Here is an 18,747-nt window from a genome sequence, read left to right on the forward strand (position 1 = left end):
TGATCTCCCTTTTTCACACTCACAACTATTGCAGCCTCCCACTGATCTTTGTGATCAAAATTCGGAGGCTTGGCAACGGGTTCCTAGTTTACAACTCAAGGTAAACCGCTCCAAACTCAATTGCAGAAAATACGACTTCAGCAACAGAGTGGTCAACGCCTGGAATGCACTACCTGACTCCGTTGTTACGTCCTCAAACCCTCAAACAGCTTCAACCTCAAACTGTCCACCGTGGACCTCACCCCATTCCTAAGAAGTCCGTAAAGGGGGCCTGCATAAGCGCACCAGCGTGCCTACCGTCCCTGTCCTGCTATCCCCATTTATTTGTACTCATGTCCTTTGTCCATGCTCATGTTTATAATTATACCTGTTATCTTGTACATGTTTGACCAACCAAATAAATAAATAAATTTGCAAGAGTTGATGGTTAGCTTCATAAAACACAGCTTGTTTAGCCACTCACTTGGGTCGCCATTTCTCCAACATTTTAACCCATAAATCCCGTTTTATACAATCAAACCACTCCTGGGCTTCGCACAATGTGTAGAGAAGGGTTTATAACTCATCAACCAGGCAATCAATAATGGTGCCATCTGAAACCCTTCCTTAGGTAAACTGAAAACGGGCTGATGTTTTTTCGTTCGACACCAGCTTCAAAATTGCTTCTAGCGCTTCCCCCCCCAAAGTTTTTCTCTTTTCTTTCCTGCCGTGCTCGCCTTGACAAAAAAAGCAAATTGCCAAATGAACAAAGAGGAAAACAACAACAACATCGCTTGACAACTAGAGATTCAACTTCACAAGAGACATTGTTGTATAGATATAGTAGATTCATAACGCTGCCAGACGAAGCAGCTATCGCTCAGCTCCCCAACAGCAATTTCACACTATCCTGCAAACATCTCAGAATAACAGAGTTGGAAGAGACCTTGGAGGTCCTCTAGTCCAACCCCCTGCTCAAGCTGGAGACCCTGCACCCTTCTGGACAAATGGCTGTCCAGTCTCTTCTTAGAAACCTACCGTGATGGAGCACCCACAACTCCTGGTGGCAAGCTGTTCCACTGGACAATTGTTCTCATTGTCAGGAAATTTCTCCTTACTTCTAGGTTGCTTCTCTCCTTGATTCGTTTTCATCTGTCGATTCTTGTCCTGTCTTTGGAGAACAGCTCGACCCCTTCCTCTCTGTGACTGCCCCTCAAACATTGGGAGACAACTGTCGTGTCATCCCTAGTCCTTTTCTCTGTTAGATTAGACATACCCAGTTCCTGCAACGGTTCTCACAGCTGTGGGACAAACCTGTTCCCCAAAAGCGATCTTGAACCAAGAGCTAGAAGGAGAACCAACCCCAGACTCAAACAGGAACACATACCAAAATCGGAGAATCTTACCTGCAGCTGGTCTCAGGAGCTGGAAAAAGCAGAGGGACTTTTACCTGCCCAAAAGGTAAGTCACCCAGAGGCTTCCAGGCTTCTGTTTGGAAGCGCCAGCTCCCTTTCCTTATCAAGGCTTCGGGTGGGTGGCCTGAGCCCAGTGCGAAAGTAGTCAGAAGGAGGGGGTGTTCTCACGTCATCCCCCTGGGGAGGGTGTCCGCAGGGGTGGAGGGCATCCCCCGAGAGTCTCACGTCCGCTTTGGATGGCATCCAGAAAAGGGCAGGTAGCACAGCAGGAGTAGGTGGGTGATGGGGGAGGGAATGTTTTAATGTATTCCGTCTTTGTCGTGTCAAGAACAGGACGGAGAATGCAAAGAAACCGGGTAGTGGAGGAAAACATTGGAGGTTTGTATTTGAGAAGATGCAAATTGTTGTGTTAGGTCCATCCCCATCATGTTTAAAGATATTGAAGCGATACTGAAGTTTGTTTGGCTTGCAAAAGTAACTTATCTGGAAATAGGAGTTCTCTGGAGCTTAGTTTATTTAAGAAGGGTTGCAGAGATTCCTTCCTTCCTTCCTTCCTTCTCCTTCCTTCCTTCCTTCCTTCCTTCCTTCCTTCCTTCCTTCCTTCTTTCCTTCCTTCCAAATCCGGTTGGGTCAGTTGTTTGAACCTTTAAAAAGTGCACACAAAAAACTGAGACTTACAGAACTGGTTCTCCAGTTATGAGTCAAGGGGTCAGACTAGAGGACCTCCAAGGTCCCTTCCAACTCTGTTATTCTGCAGCCTGAAGGGCAAAACTTAATGAAAACGTGTTATATATAAAAAAGAAAATTGCAGGGGTGCCAGATGTTCAGGAAAGGAAACAGCTGACATCTTCTAGGGACTATTGGTAGCCAGATCTCTAAAAACCAGATGCTGAAGTTTTCAATCCAGAGAAGGCAATAATTAAAACAGGATGTTTTCTGACAGATCCAAATGACTGTTAAAGATACCGGAATAAGGGAAATATAGATATAGATACAAGCTATAAAAGCCAACAAGATAAGCAGCTACTCTTAATCCAAATAAATCAACAACCATTCATAACTTTATATCTTTATGGCTTTTTTATCATTTTAATCAGAGTTTGCTTGTTTTCTCTTTAACCTTGCTGATGTAGTGAGGTTAAAACCAATTTCATTGTATTTAAGTACAACGACAATAAAGATTATACTTACACTTATGTTTAACGTTAAACCTGAGAATGAACATTGGCTTTTTCAGGAAATCGATTCCATCACCCATATGCTTCTCCAGTTCCTAACTCACCAAAGAGACACTGTCCAGATTCTCTATTAGTTCCCAAAGTGTCTCCTTGCTCATATCTTTCAAAAATCTCCCATCGCCATTATCAAAGAATTGACTTTTGTTTGCTGAAGGTTTAATCCAAGGGCAATATATTCCCTAAGCATTAATTAAGCTATCAAAGCCGGGAAGGGGACATTATTCACTAGCAACTGCGGTAGCGAACAGTGTCCGTGCTTATTTGGCGTAAACTGAAACTGAATGTAGAATTATCACAGCCTGTACCTTCCCCATTTGGTGGTAGTTTGGCCCTCCGCGGTTAAGGACGTTTCCATGGTGCCTGCCAAAGGATGATTTGATCTTTAGTTCATTAAAGCTTACTACGTTGGCACATTGTGAATTCACTGGTTTTCTTACACTGCCCGAAGACTCAGTTCGCTTTCTGTCTCTGGCCGCCCTGATAACGAGGTTAAGACTTTGAGATTCTGGAGATGTAATGCTGAGGCTGGTCATGGTGGAAGGTCCTGATGAGGAGTTCGTGATGACCACGAGGCAGGAGGCATATAAATTTAATACATGAAGAAATAAATGCCCTGTGGTCTTGATGGTTTGCTTGCAGATGTTTTATTGTCATCGGTGTGAGATACCTAGCTGGGTCATGAAATGTCTGCAAGAAAACCACCAAGCTCAGGGACCACCAAGGACCCCGCTGTCGTCTTCCTCCTCCTCCCCCCTCCTCTTCCTCCTCTCAAGGTATCCCACTCTTTCTAGCACTGATGATGATGATAATACCTGGTTTGGGTAATGAAACATCTGCAAGAAAACAAGCAAGCTCAGAGAGCACCAAGGACCACACAGTCATCACCCTCCTCCTCCTCCTCCTCCTCCCTGGTTTCAAAATTTGATCAAATAAATAAATCAAAGCAGGGGCTGAGAGAAAATATGGAGGTTTTGTGCTGTCCCTGAGAGACAAACATAAAAAAACCATCCCTGCAGTGTTTCATCCTCATGGATTTTTAGCCTTCATTTAATTGTTAATTTTAATGCTTGTCTATTAGCTTTTATGGCATTGTAAGCTGTCCCGAATCAGTTAAGCTAGTGAGCTGGGAGATATATAAATTTAATAAATGGACAAACTGAGTTATGGACATGCAGAACAAATTGGAAGTCTCTAGATGATGGATTACAATTGGTGATTCTCATACAAGTCATTCCTCTTTACCCTTTCAAGAATATTTATTTTTAAAAAATTTTTGGTGAGGATATTGTCTTTGCATATAATCTGGCTTTTACTTTACTTGCAAGTACATTTAGGTTCCTTCTGATAAAGACCCTGTTAACATTCTGAATATGCAAAAGATGCAAATTCAGGAGCACGAGTCATGCAAGAGCAAAACGATCTTAGCATTACTCCTGGTTCATCTGTCCCACTAAACCACAATAGGGTTGATTGGGTTCCGGTTGAGTAAACCCCAATTTGGGGTACCGGAAACACGATTTGCAATCTGTGGATTGACTTGATTATTGCGTACAGGAGGGTTTAACCTCCATTATTCCTTCCCAACGTTTTCGCTGATTCTATTTGCACCGAAAATATCTTTAACCCAAAGCGCCAACATTTCTTGGCTTTTAAATCATCAGAGCAAAGCAGTTTGTAGTAAAGTAAACAAATTTAGATAATGGACTAGAGTGCTAGCGATGTGCATTTGTGCACATTGATGCAGGTTGAACTAAACTAAAGCATCTGTGCTTGGAATTTACAATTGGCACTTACCAGAGCCTCTGTTTGTGGAACACTGAAGCTTAGGAATTGCTGCCTTTAATGGTGATTTATGAGGTTGGGGGCTCCAGAGACCCTTGACTCAACCTAATTGCTTTTGATATCTCTGGAGGATGGAGGCAAAGCCAGGGAGAAGCATCACGACTCCACAAAAGGTTGGAAATCTCGCCATTATCTCATGACTCAATAAGAGACAAAGCCATCCCCCGCCCCAAATGAGATCCGAAGGAAAAGGCAGGGGTAAAAGCCCCCACAAAGTTAGTAGAGGGGTTAAACATCTGGTCTGAAGATGTTTCTGGTGACGCATCAAAGCTAGTTGGTAACTTTCTTCTCCACACCTGCCACAAAATGGGGGGGGGGAATAGACCTACAGTGAGCAGTTTCTTACCTGGGGTGCTCCGGATTTGTACTCCCTGAGATTGCTTTCTTGCAGATGTTTCATGGCCCAGCTAGGAAACATCATCAGTGCTAGAAGAGAGAGGGGTTTCAGGGGTGGAAGAGAAGGAGAAGGGGAGGAGAAGGGCGAGGAGGAGGAGAGGAGAAAAGGAGGAAGAGGATAATGGGGTCCTTGGTGCTCTCTGAGCTACATTGTTTTCTTGCAGACCTTTTATGACCCAACTAGGGAACATAATCAGTGCTAGTAGGGAGTGGGGTTTGCCAGCAGGAGGAGGAGGAGGAGGAGGAGGAGGAGGAGGAGGAGGAGGAGGAGGAGGAGGAGGAGGAAGAAGACTGTGGGATCCCTGGTGCTCTTTGAATTTGCTGGTTTTCTTGCAGACGTTTCATGACCCAATTAGGTAACATCATCAGTACTAGACAAGAGTCAGTTTTCCTCTCTATTTACATACAAGTGGCTTGTCTGGCTAATGGTGGGATTGTTCTTGCTGGTTTATTTATTTACTTATTTATTCATCTTATATGCCATCTATCTCTCTTGGAGGAGCAGGGTTAAAAATAAATTAAAAAGCCATTAAAACATTATAGCAATACAAGATAACATTAATGATTACTTGATTAAGTCGTTGTGTTCTGTTTGTTTGTCCAAGTTTGTAGTTCCTTGATCGGGATCTTGTTTACTGCTTGATTGATTGATTGAGGATCTCTACAGACTTTTTTGCTTGATTTTTGATTTAGGATTAATCTTGGTGTTAATCTCTGCTTGTTAGGATATTAATTACTGGTGAGGAAATCGTTTGTCTTTTTGTTTCGTTTATGGCTTTTTAATTGTCTCCTTTGAATGGTATGTAGATGCTGCTTATCTCTATGTGCCTGTTGATGGCTGTTTTGTCTGTGGACCAGACTTCCAAGAATTCTCTAATGTTTTTAGACTTAGCTTGGTTAGGATGCTCACACTTTCTCAGTGGAATGGCAAAGTCTATCGACATGTTGTACAATTAAGGAGTTTTCATCATGTCTTCTAACTACTAGTATGTACTAGCAGTTAGTACCGACTATTAATCAGAAGACATTAATGTAATGTCCTTAAATCAGTACTGTCAATTTGGTATTGCTTTTCTGAGTTCATGTAATATGGTTAAGCCATATGTAGACTGTTTTGCTCTTTGCTTAATGGTTTGGGTGAACTCATTACAATCTATAAACTTTGGTTTATGGCTTAGCATCTTTGAACTTACTCTACCATTGCTTATTTAATAAACCATAGTTAAATACCTGTGACTTCAGACAAATGGCAGAGCAATGCAATGAATCAGCCTTCTGTGGTGACATATTCATCTAAATGGTGAATGACTCAGTTGTGGTTCGGTGCTCCACACAAATACAGTTATTTTGAATAAACTTTGAAAAAGGAAATAGCGCAAAGAAATGAAGCCTGAATGAGACAACCAAAATTGCACACGACAGAGTTAATAACACGAACAAAAAAGGAGCGAAAACGAAATGCATTAATAAAATAGCTGCTTTTAAAAAATGACAAAGTTGCTGATATTTTTCATACCCTTTTACAGGCTTGGGTGTGGAAATGTCAGTGCTGTGGAATAACACACAGGATCCCCAGAGGGGTGGGGGGAATGGGTTAGGAATACACAATGACGTTTAGCTGTGTGATTCGTGATGGAAGGGATCTACCTTCAGCTATTTTTCTTTCTTTACACCATTACTCAAGGATGTAATTTTACACTGAAAGGCTACAACAACTATTGTATGCTGGTTGTACCTATTGTCGATTGCAACGTAAACCACCATGGCTGAGCTGAAAGCCAGAACCAAGCAAACTCTAAACTTGATTCAGATACTGTGCGAACCTATTTTCTAGTTCAGAAAAGGGCATGCACTTGTTTTTATAGTTTTGCTGTCCCAAAGGTGCTTTTTCAAATGCAGCTGGGCTTTTCCTTCAAGATGTTTCACTTCTCACCCAAGAAGCGTCTGACTGGATATCAGAACGGAAGAAGCTTCTTGGATGAGAAGCGAAACGTTTCCAAGGGAAAAAGAAAAGAGAGCCTAGTTGCCTCTTGAAAAAGCACCTTTGGGACAACCGTTGACCTGGATGACTGAGGGACTCCATAGATATATCACTTTGCTGCGATCACACACCTGGAAAATTCTTGAAGTCCAACATTTGGGGAACTCCTGTGTACTATGAAAGATTTATATCCCATATTTTATTCAAGAGTGGAAAGTAACATTTATAGCTCTCTGTCTTCCCTATTTATATTTATCCATCCATCCATCCATCCATCCATCCATCCATCCATCCATCCATCCATCCATCTATAGTCTGTCTGTTAATCTATTGTATTGATCAATCAATGTATCTATTACATCGATCTACTGTATCAATTGTATTTATCGATCTATCCTATCTATAGTATTGTATCTAACGATTGTATAAGCTATGTATTGATCTATCGTATCTATCTATCTATCGTATCTGTCGATCTATCTAGCTAAATATCGTTGTCTGCCTGCCTACGTATTCATCCACCCATCCGCCTACAACAGCCCTGTAAAGGTTGGGCTGAGAGAATGAGCAAATTCAGGCAGGGAGCTTCTGTGGCCATGAGGGAACCTGATTCTGGGTCTCCCCAGTGCTCCTCCATCACTTAATAATTGTACAGCTCTTGGGCCTGAGTTTGATGGTTTGCTTGCAGGCATTTCATGACCCAACGAGGTGACCTCATCAGTACCAGGCAGAATGGGCCTTGCTGCCCCACCAGTAACTGATGATGTTACCTAGCTGGGTCCCGAAACGTCCGCACACCAACCACCAAGCTCTGGGAGCATGCGCAGACTCTCCATCCCTCATCCTTAAAAGGACTCGCATCCCTCTCAGGCCGCCTTCCGTTGCCATGGAGACCGCCGCGGCGCAGCCAAGCGCTTCGGATTGGTTGGCTCAGGGACGTCGCCGTGGACGCGTCGTGTCATGTGACCGACTGTCATGGCGGCGCCGTTGCGGCTGGGTCGCGGCGTGGGTCCCCTTTGGCGGGTGCTGCAACAGCCGCTCCGCCGGCCGCCGCCTCGGAGGGCCGGTTCTAGCGGTGCTAGGAGCCGCCTGTACGAGCACGCGCGGGAAGGATGGCTGTCGTGGCCGCGGCTGGACGTGGCCGGGCTGAGCGAGCGGCTGAGCGAGGCCGAGCGGGACGTGGAGGCGCGCAAAGGGCCTCTCAAGGCGCCGGACCTGCGCGAGATCGTAAGCGGAGGGGGGCTGCAGGCGGAGGCGGGCGCTGGAATCTCGGCTTCGGGCCGGGGCTGTCTGACCCCCGACGGGTTGCTTAAAACGGTGCCCGGTGTCCTGCCTCCGCCGCCCGCCTTTATCCGTAGAGATCGGTGTTTTTCAACCTCTGCAGACTTCAACTCCCATGATCCCCCGCCGGCCTGCATTAAAATGTCTGGATTTCAGTTCCCAGAATTCCCCAACCAGCATGCAACTATAGCAATAGCACTTAGACTTTACAGCCCTCTCTAAGCGGTTTACAAAGTCAGCATATTGCTCCCAGTGATATGTGGACTTCAACTCCCAGAATTCCCTAGCCAGCATACATTAAAATGTGCAGCTTTCAATTCCCAGAATTCCTCAGTTGGCATGCATTAAAATGCGTGGATTTCAACTCCCAGAATACCCCAGCTAGCAGGGGGTCCACACTTTTAAAGTTGCTGAGCTTGAAAGACATTGGTATAGATGACCTTTGGATTGGTCTGTTATTTTGAGCTTGGGATCTCTAATTTCCTTCCACTTTTCCCAATAATATTGACTTCTACACAGAATGGAATCTTCATCTTGACTGATTATATGCCACCATCAGGTGACCTAGAATTCAGTGGGTCAGCATTATTTTCCATTAATTCCATTCATATTTGTTAAATCCTTCCATCCTCCTCCTTGTCCCTTAAGCCTTGAATTAAAAGTAATTGATAAGGAAGCATTTTTAAGTGCTTTTAAAAAAAATCAGGAGGTTTAGAAACGGGTTTGTTGATTCACTTCTTGCATGTAAATTTAGTTTACATGCTACAGACTTAACATTGCTTCTGATCTAACAGAACTGGGATTTGGTGAAAGAGGACATTCATACCATGGTGTCTCCTTTTAATTGATCTGGTTTAATCCTTGCTAGACTTTTGTAATTTTCTTTCTTCCTGGATCCAGGTTACTGCTTGGGAGAGACTGAATCAGGTTCAAGAGGAGATTGCAAAACTCACCGCAGAAAAAAAGAGAGTGAAGACAGAAGTGTACAATTTTACGGTGAGAGCCCGTGATCATGATCACTCTGGAATAACCCCTGAATTTACTGTAGGAAAATACGTTAACAAATTAATAAGCTTCTATGTCTGGCCACTTCTCTTCAATACCTTGTTTTGTTTTTGTCTGAATTATGATTGCTGGGGACTTTTCATTAAAAAAAAAAAGCTGGTAAGGATTGAATCAATCAATCAGATCGTTTATCCCAAATTTTGGAATGTTAATTGGTTGCTTTTCATAGTTGTAGAATAGACAAAAATAGCTTCATATCCTTGGTTGATAGTTAATTATTCACAATCATTACATTGGTTTGTTTTATGAATAACTGTCCTCTGTTTTTTTCTTTGTAGCAAAGCCATGATGGGAGTACTTTACAGACGGTAAGGAATTCCCCCCCCCCCCTTTTATAGCTATCTTAATCATTTCAATCCAGGGCATTAAATATAGAATTAGCATTTGTTTGATTTACCAGCAGGAGACTCTAAAATAGGAGAGCAAGAAACGAGCAGGAGGCCTAGGAAGTACTAGGGGTGAAATGATGGCAGTGTTCCAATATTTGAGGGGCTGCATAAAGAAGAGGGGGGGTCAACCTATTCTCCAAAGCACGTGAAGGAGGACAAGAAGCAATGGATGGAAACTAATCAAGGAAAGAAGCAACCTAGAACTAAGGAGAAATTTTCTAACAATGAGAACAATTAATCGGAGGAATGACTTGCCTCCAGAGGTTGTGGGTGCTACAACATTGGAGTTTTGCAAGACGAGATTGGACAACCATTTGTCTGGAATTGTATAAGGTTTCCTGCACATGATGCCCAGATCCTGGAGTTGCCCTCGAACCAATGGAAGTTATGCCTTTTTGCCAGAAAAGGTGCCTGCTGACTCACACCAAACAATCCTTCTGGATGTACCTATTTTGATTTACTATAATTGATTAAATGTATATGCCACCCACCTCCCAATGCCTCTGGGTGGTTACAGATATACAAACATTTGAAACAAGGGGAGAAAATGCAAGGATAAAAATGGAAAATATTTTCTGCTTCTGTGGATTCTTTGACATCTTTCCCCCTCTTTCTCTCTCCCACCAGCTGCCTGTTTACAACGCCTTGGTGAAAGAGGGGAGGGAAATCCGTTTTCGCCTTAATGCCTTGCGTCAGGAGGAAGTTGAGTTGCAAGAAAAATACTATCTGCATGCCCTAAAGCTGCCCAACAGGATTCATCCTGATGTGGTAAGGAGTATGAAATAGGGAAGTACATTTTGGTATGTCTAGGGCTCTGAAGATTATGTCCAGTCAAATCAATTTATTGCTAAAAAGTTAATTCAGGTAATCACTAAAACTATTTGTTTTGTGACCGCAGTTAACAGTGGCACTGAAAAAAGTGACTTACGTCCATTGCAGCATCTCTGTGGTCACATGATGGGATGCTTGGCAACTGGTTTATATTTATGACTGTCGCAATATCCCGGGGTCTGATGATCCCCTTTTACGACCTTGGAGCAAGCAAAGTCAGTGGGGAAGCCAGATTCACTTAACAACCGTGTTATTAATCTTAAAAACTGCAGTGATTCCCTTAACTCTGGCAAGGAAGGTCGCAAAATGGGGCAAAACTCACTGAAGAATTGTCTCACTCAGCAACAGAAATTTGTGGCTTAATTGCAGTCATAAGTTGAGGACTACCTGTACACAGGAATCTTCTCAACTAACTTAGCTCTTGCTTGGATCCAGAAAAGATTTCCTGGGATTCAAGGGGTGGTTGGACTTAGTTTGTTTGTGGCTGTGAAGGGATTCTAGACTGATTCCTCTTTTGACTCCGCTTCCACTCCTTCTATAAACTCCTATGAGTGAGGCAGCCCAAATTTCCTCAACCTTTACTCTGACATTGTTGCAGAGCCCTCTTGCTTTGGATTCACTTAGCTTAGGCCCGGTGTTTTTCACCTTGAGTTGGACAGAGATAATATCCAATGCCGTGTCTTCACCTCTTCTCTTTTCTTCCCGTAGCAATTTGGAGATGAGAATGAACCCAGGATACTGGAGATCATTGGCGAAAAACCAGGTGAGGAGACAATAGCTATTGAGGTACAATTCAGAACCCATTGAAAAGGTTTAGTGCCCATATACAGCCAAAAATAATACTTGTACAGCCAACGCAACCTGGTGGTGCTTTAAAGCATAACTCCTTTTGCTTCTTTGCTTTGTTTTGGAAACAGAATTTGATTTCAAGGTAAAAGGACACCTAGAAGTTGGAGAAAACCTGGATATTATTAGGCAAAGGTTAGTATGAAAAATTGCAATATTCCAAATTGTAGGATTAAAAGTCTATTCCAGCCGGTCTGCTAAATAGAAATTTGAGAATAGGACAGACAAGAGTTGAATTTCTTCTTAATCAGGCTGAAATAAGAGGTGGAGTTCGTTTAATGACCACTTAATGAAATAAGCAAAGAGTGCAATATGCTAGGTCAGTTATGGACATTGTAGGGAGAGACAGTTTGGACTGTGGTGGTTAAAAAAACAAATAAATCAGGAATCTGGTAGCAGCATTTGTGCCTAACGCATTTGATTAGAAGGCAGAAGTTTTGGCGAGCTGTAGCTAGTAAGAATTTTAAACCAAACTTCATAAAATTGGTTTTCATAAAAGGTGCTGCCAGAGTCCTCCTGATTTGGGTTGGAATTTGGTGAGATCATTTACCAAAAAAATCTGTACAGTCCGCGTTCACAACTAGCTAGGACAGACCAAACTTGCTACCAAAGGCGTGAACATTTCAAATGCTTGGAACCTAAACAGGCAAACAGGTGGCTTGATTTAAATTCATTTAAATATTACCCAGAGGAGAAGGGAAACCTGCATGTTAATTTGGCTGCGCCTTTCAGGAATCTCTTGAACACTTTTTTTTCCTACCGCCTCTTCTCCGTAGACGCTTATCACATATTTCCGGTTTTCGATCGTACTACCTCCGCGGGGCGGGAGCTCTGCTTGAGCGAGCCCTGGTCCAGTTCGCTTTCTCCAAGCTGATCCAAAAGGTATGGAATTTTGAGCATCTCATTCTTGATGTCTGTGGAGATTCTCAGTCCTCCAGGTCACGGTTGTCCCAAAGCTGCTTTTTTTCCCCCCCGAGGCAACTGGACTTTCTTGAAGCCGCTTCTCAGATAAGAAACGAAATCTCTTCAAAGGAAAACCAAATCCAGTTGCCTCTTGGGAAAAAAGCACCTTTGGGATCTAATTCTCGAGCATTGTTTCTCAAACTTGACCTACCTGTTAAGAGGTGTGGTGGACTTCAGGTTCCAGAGTTCCCCAGCCAGCCATGCTCTTGTGCTGATTGTACCCCAAAGCAAAAAATTCAGAGTGATCGGCAAATGCTCCATAGTGCTGATTTTCCTTCCTATCTTTGCATTAAGGGCAAACTAAAAATGGGGTTTTTTTACAGGCATTTGGGCATGAAGCATTCCTGCAGTCCTTAATATTTTTTTTCTTTTACCTCCAGGGTTTCATTCCCATGAGCGTCCCAGATTTGGTTAAAGGAGCTGTGTTTGTGAGTGTCCCTCCGTTTATTCCGTTGCATCCAGTTTTGACTAATGAAGGTGTCTATGGGGCTAAATGCGTTGCTTAGCTTCTATGGGGTCCTTGGTGCTTGGTGAGCTTACTTTTCTTGCAGATGTTACGTTACCCAACTAGGTAACCTCATCAATGCTAGAAGGGAGGGAGGGTTGTGGAAGGGGAGAAGGAGGAGGATGCTGGGGTCCTTGGTGCTCCCTGAGCTTGGTGGTTTCCTTGCAGATGTTTCATGACCCAACTAGGTAACCTCATCAGTGCTAGAAGAGAGTGGGGTTTGTTGGGGGAGGAGGAGGAGGACTCTCGGGTCCTTGGTGCTCTCTGAGCTTAGAAGTTTTCTTGTGGATGTCTCACGACCCAACTAGGTAACATCATCAGTGTTTTCTGTTTATCAGGAAGGCTGTGGCATGTTACCTGAAGTCCACTCCTCCCTGGTGTATAGCATAGACCCTTCCCGGTTTGAGGATCTGAACTTGGCGGGAACATCCGAAGTTGGCATTGCAGGTATGATTGAAACAGGGAAGTCTTCCAGCCTGTGGTTAAGGATTAATTTGGGGGCCACATCAGTGCTTGAAGGAAGAGGAATGTGAGGAATGGAGGAGGGGGGGGATTGTGGGGTCCTTGGTGCTCTTTGAGCTTGGTGGTTTCCTTGCAGACGGTTCATGACCCAACTAAGTAACATCATCAGTGCCAGAAGGGTTTGTTGTCTATATTCAAGTGGCTTGCTCTGTCAAAGTTGCTGGGAATTTCCTTGGTGGTTCTCTAATTGAGCTGTTGTTTACTCTTGGATTATTTGATTGCTCGTCTTCTGGCACTGATGATGTTCCCTAGTTGGGTTCCTTGACGTCTGCAAGAAGACCCTCAACCTCAAGAGACCCCCAAATACAGTTTGCCCCCGAGCTACGAATATTCTATCAGTCCCATTTCTTTTTCTTTCTTTCGTTCTGTTTTTGACTTCTCCAGGTTATTTTGCAGACCATGCTGTAGCTTTGAAGGATATGCCCGTCAGGTGAGTGGTTTTCCACTTGCTGTGCATTCACACCTTCAGAATTGCCCTTCCAGCTGGACAGATTTCCCAGGATTTTTGTCGGGTGGCTGGGAAGGCCCGATCTGCACCGCACGGCCTGCTTAATCCTCCTTTTTCTCTTGGCCAGGATTGTGTGTTCCAGCACCTGCTACCGAGCAGAGACTGAGACTGGCAAAGAACCGTGGGGTCTCTATCGGGTGCATCAGTTCACCAAGGTGAGGCTGGCTTCGCTCACTTTTGCCACGCTCACCTTCAAGGTCTGCAGAGTGGCAGAGGGAGAGGGGGGAAAAGATACAGCACACCTGTGGCTGTTCAGGTGCCACAAACAAGGCACCTTCGCTGGATGCAGCCTGGCGTATTTTAGCTGCTGGATGCAGGCGTGTGTTCGGCTGTGCCTGGGGAAAAATCAAAATTACGGTGGAAGGACGGGCACTCCGTATTGAGCAAAAAAATACAGGTAGTCTCTGACTTACAACCGTTCCCTCTTGCGACCTTCTGACAAGCCAAGTCAATGGGGAAGCCAGATTCACTTAACAACCGTTGTCACTAACTGGGCAGCTGCAGTGATTCCCTTAGTAATTATGGCAAGAAGGGTCCTAAAACGGAAGCAAAACTCACTGAACTGTCTCGAAATGTTGGGCTCAATTGTGGTCGTACGTTGAGGAGGCAGTCCTCCACAATAATGTAACGTTAGTGATAATAACAATAACATAACATTCGTGATAAAGCAGTGGAGGGTTATGTTTCCAAGAATGAAACAAGTGCAAAATAAGACCCAGCCAACTTCACCTTGGCTGGAGCGTTCCGTTTTTGCTGCCAAATTGGGTCAGTTTCAGATTATTATTGTTGTTGTTGTTATTTCTCTACAAAAATGGAGAGAAACTTAGCAACTTTTAAGATGTGGGGACTTCAACTGTCCACCACCTGAAAGCACGCCGCCTGGGGAATTCTGTGAGTTGGAGTCCACCCATCTTAAAAGTTGGCACGTTTGGTAAAACTCGAGTGAGGTCACCCTCTTCTCCTTCCGGCATTCGTCCAGGTGGAAATGTTTGGGGTCACTGCCAACGAGACAGGCCTCGAAAGCAGTGCCTTGATGGAGGAATTTCTCAGCCTGCAGAAAGAGATTTTCCTGGAGCTGGGATTACATTACAAGTAAGGAGGCAGGGTGGAGGTGGTAGCAGTTGCAGGATCTGTCCTAGCCCCTTCTGGACGGCTGGGGTTGAGAAACGCCAACAGTGGGAGAAATAGCTGCACCGCAAAGTAGCCAAAGAGTTTTATTACACAGATAGTCCTCCAATTACGACCATTCGTTTAGTGCCCGCCCGAAGTTACAACGGCACTGAAAAGAGTGACCTATGACCATTTTTCACACAACCGTTGCAGCATCTCCATAGTCACGTGATCAAAATCCAGCCGCTTGGCAACTGATTCATATTTATGACGGTTGCAGGATTACTTGATCCCCCTTTGCGTCCTTCAGGCAAGCCAAGTGAATGGGGGGATCAGATTTCGCTTCACAGTTGTGATACTAACACAACAATGCAGTGTTTCGCTTAACAAGTGTGGCGAGAGAGGTTATAAAATGGTTGTAAAACTCACTTGAGAGCGGTCCCGTTTAGCGGCATAAACCTTGGGTTCAATCGTAAGTCGAGGACTACCTGTATCCTGTGGGGGAGCACTGTAAACCCTGCCCCCCCATCCAAGGAGCCAAATGAGTAAAGATGGTGCACAGAGGGAGGGGGGCTCAGCCCCGCTTTGCCTCCCCCAAACAGGGTTCAGGATTTCGCTGTTCCTGTTTGTGACTGCTGGGCTTCACTCTGTGACCAGCCTCTCTCTTTGTGGCAGAGTTCTGGATATGCCCCCGCATGAACTGGGCCTGTCTGCCTTCAGGAAATTTGACATTGAGGCCTGGATGCCTGGACGGAATCAATATGGAGAGGTGAGGGGGGGTGTCTCAAGCCCTGGGCTGTTGGGGTGGGGGTTCGCGCTAAAGGTTGGTGGTGCAGGGAAATCAAAATGGGGTGTGTGTGTGTGAGAGAGAGAGAGAGAGAGAGAGAGAGAGAGAGAGAGTGCACAAAACTCTGGGACGCCTTGAGCAATTTTAACCAAACTTGGTGCACAGATGACTTAATGCTCTGGAAAAAAATACCGTGGGGATAAGACACCCCTAACCCCCCTCGCTGTGTGTCTTCTGTTAAGATACAGCCTGGGTGCCCATCTCACTGTCAAGCAACTCTGGGTGCTTTGTAACCTTATAAAAAAGCAATGTGAAACATTGGGAATGTGAAATTTTTTTTAGAACAAAATAGATAAGAAAGGAACTAAGACATAAATAAGGATGTTTATGATGGCTCATGTGTCTTTTTCCAAGAAAAGAATCCTCATTCTGCCTAGACCAGGTGGGGATGGAATGGCTTCTTTTTGGTTTCAGCCCCTCGTGTTCCTGGCCCTCGGCCCCTTTTCTTTCATTCTCCCCTCCCTCTCTAGATCTCAAGCGTCTCTAATTGCACCGATTTCCAGTCGCGGCGGTTGAACATCATGTACCACGACGAGAAAGAGCAGCTCAGCTTTGCACATACCGTAAGCTCGGTCCAGGGAGACCCGGAAGGGGGGGGGTTAGATGTCTCGAGAATAAAAAGGGTGGGGGTCCTGCAGAGGGAGAAAGCACCCACCTGATGCCTTTTCTCCCTCTGGACAATCTTGGGGCTGGGGGCTCCGTCCGCACGGCCCCCAAACATTCACGACCCCTTTGGCGCCTTCGCAGGTTAATGGAACCGCTTGCGCAATTCCCCGGATGCTCATTGCCATCCTGGAGTCCAACCAACTCAAGGTTTGTTGATGGGGGTGCGGGGTGGGGGGGTTGCTTTGTATAGGCTCCAGAATATGGCAGCCTTGCCCAAGGTGGAGCCTTCCGGGTGCATTGGAACTACAACTCCCAGGATTCCTAGCCAGCAAGGGAAGAGAGATGCTTGGGGAAAGAACATGGGGGGGCTTCCTCCCTGCGAAAATAGGGAGGACGTCAGCATCCACTTCCTCGTGTTCCAGCCTTCTCCACTGTAGATGACCCACTGCCCGGGTGCAGAGCAAATAGCCCAGCTGGTTTGGGGGAATGCTGGGAGTTGTAGTCCTAACGCAGCTTTGGGAAAGATGTTACTATACATCTTCATGAATTCTGGTTTTCTTTGGCGCTTCCCTGTCCAATTTTGAGTTGCGGGAACAAGCCAGGCTGAAACTCTGCCAAAGTCAACTTCACTCTGTAAATAAAATAAAATAAACATTTGCATCCATAGTGGAAATAAAATGGGAAGAGATGGTCCTTTAGCGACAGTTTGAAGTTGCAATGGCACGGGGAACAGTGACTTGTGACCAGTCCTCGCACTTAACGACCAGTGGAGCAGTATCTCCCTGTTTCACACGATCAAAATTTGGGTGCTTGATACCCCGAATATTGTATTTATGACACCCCCTTTAGTGGGGATGGGGGTGGGTTGTCATATAATTGCCCTTTGCAACCTTTGCAGCTGGCTCCCGACAACTAGAGTCATTGCGGGGGGGTGGGGGGGCAGATTTGCTTAATGGCCATGTGATTCACTTAACATCTGCAGCAGTTTGCTTAACAATAGTGATAAAAAAAGGGTAAATTGGAGTGTGACTCACTTAAAAATGGTCTTGCTCAGCAATGGGAATTACAGCCCCGTTGGCGGTCGTAAGTCAGGGCTGTGCTAAGCCTGCACAGGTGATAAATCCTTTTTTGCTTTTAGAATAGAATAGAAGGCAGAATAGAATTTGGAATGGAGCTGGAAAGGACCTTGGAGGTCTTCTAGTCCCACCCTCTGCTCAAGCAGGAGACCCCATCCCATTGCAGACAAACATCTGTCCAGTCTCTTCTTAAAGACCTCCAGTGAGGGAGCACCCACAACTTCTGGTGGCAAGCTGTTCCACTGGTTAATTGTCCTCCCTGTTAGGAAGTTTCTCCTTCATTCCAAGTTGCTTCTCTCTTTGGTTAGTTTCCACCCGTTGTTTCTTGTCCTGCCCTCCGTGCTTTGGAGAATAATTTGACCCCACTCTTCTTTTGTCCCCACCTTCTCCTTCGCCCAGGACGGCAGCGTTCGGATCCCAGCGGTCCTGCAGCCTCTGATGGGCGCTGAGATCATCCACAAACCCAGCCACCCCCTGCTAAAATACATCGGTCCCAATCAGGCCAAGAGCGGGAAGAAACGAATCTCTGGGAAGCCCTGGAAATCTTAGAAGCACCCTAAGAGGACCCTCTGTTAGGGGGCGGAATGCCACTGCAGCCCCTCCTGAACAGCAAACGTGCCACTTCTACCTCCAACTGGCGGCTGGAGAGGGCTACGATACGGCGCGTCGCATCGGCTTCCCCTGCAGAAGTCACAAATGAGGAAAGACATTTGCTTGCGCCGTTATATTTCGCGATAGTGCCCTTCTGAGTGGCATCAGGCCGTAGAGGAGACCCCTGGCGCCTTCCAGAGATGATTCACCAACCCAGCCAGCAGGGCCTCTTTCCAACAGAGGCATCTCTTCAAGGAACTGTCTCTTCTACCCAAGAGGGGGGGTCTCGGTATCCTTCGGCCAGGCCTCGCTCGGTCCTCTCTGAAGGATGGATGCGTATTTTGGAGACTGGGAGGGTTCCTGCGCGGGGAGCAGAAGGGTTATTTCAGACTCAGGTTTCTTCCTCTGGAATCCTGCACCCACCCCTCTAATTCGGCCCTTCCCTCCTTCCGTCCCTTGCAATGCGGGATTTGGGGAAACAGCCCGCATCTCAAATCCCAACGGGCTCACTTGACCACGAAGGAGAGGGCTAGAAATAGCATCTGTGAATAAATGAAAAAAATGGGGTTGACCTTTTCACTGGCTTTGACTGAAAAGTCCTGTTCCATCTGCATCCTCTCACAAAACGAGCTGTCCCTGGGTTGTGGATGAGACCCCCTGGGTTTCCTCCCACCCCTCCAGGGCAGGGATAAAGACCCATCATGGCGGTGCCGCCCTGTTCTCCTGCACCTCCAGCTGTTGTGCGATCTTTGGCAC

General features: G+C 45.5%; 1 protein-coding gene across 1 annotated transcript; it reads left to right on the forward strand.

The window, feature by feature from the left end:
• The first annotated feature begins 7,806 nt into the window (after positions 1 to 7,806).
• SARS2 (seryl-tRNA synthetase 2, mitochondrial) lies at positions 7,807 to 18,568 on the forward strand. Its single transcript, XM_081961486.1, has 16 exons — positions 7,807 to 8,078; positions 9,033 to 9,128; positions 9,476 to 9,505; positions 10,214 to 10,354; positions 11,126 to 11,180; positions 11,335 to 11,398; positions 12,040 to 12,145; positions 12,607 to 12,654; positions 13,070 to 13,178; positions 13,638 to 13,683; positions 13,829 to 13,916; positions 14,741 to 14,853; positions 15,547 to 15,640; positions 16,189 to 16,281; positions 16,466 to 16,531; positions 17,800 to 18,568. Exons 1-16 carry the CDS (start codon positions 7,827 to 7,829, stop codon positions 17,947 to 17,949), a joined length of 1,551 nt encoding a protein of 516 aa, XP_081817612.1. The 5' UTR covers positions 7,807 to 7,826; the 3' UTR covers positions 17,950 to 18,568.
• The last annotated feature ends 179 nt before the right edge of the window (positions 18,569 to 18,747 follow it).

The sequence above is a fragment of the Natrix helvetica genome (assembly GCF_964273705.1).
Source record: "Natrix helvetica genome assembly, chromosome: 9".
NCBI lineage: Eukaryota > Metazoa > Chordata > Lepidosauria > Squamata > Natricidae > Natrix > Natrix helvetica.

Coding starts and splice junctions, on each gene's coding strand:
- SARS2 (XM_081961486.1), top strand. CDS start 7,827: ATGGCGGCGCCGTTGCGGCTGGGTCGCGGCGTGGGTCCCCTTTGGCGG. Junction 14,854..15,546: donor GAGCTGGGATTACATTACAA/GTAAGGAGGCAG, acceptor TCTTTGTGGCAG/AGTTCTGGATATGCCCCCGC. Junction 16,282..16,465: donor AGCTCAGCTTTGCACATACC/GTAAGCTCGGTC, acceptor GCGCCTTCGCAG/GTTAATGGAACCGCTTGCGC.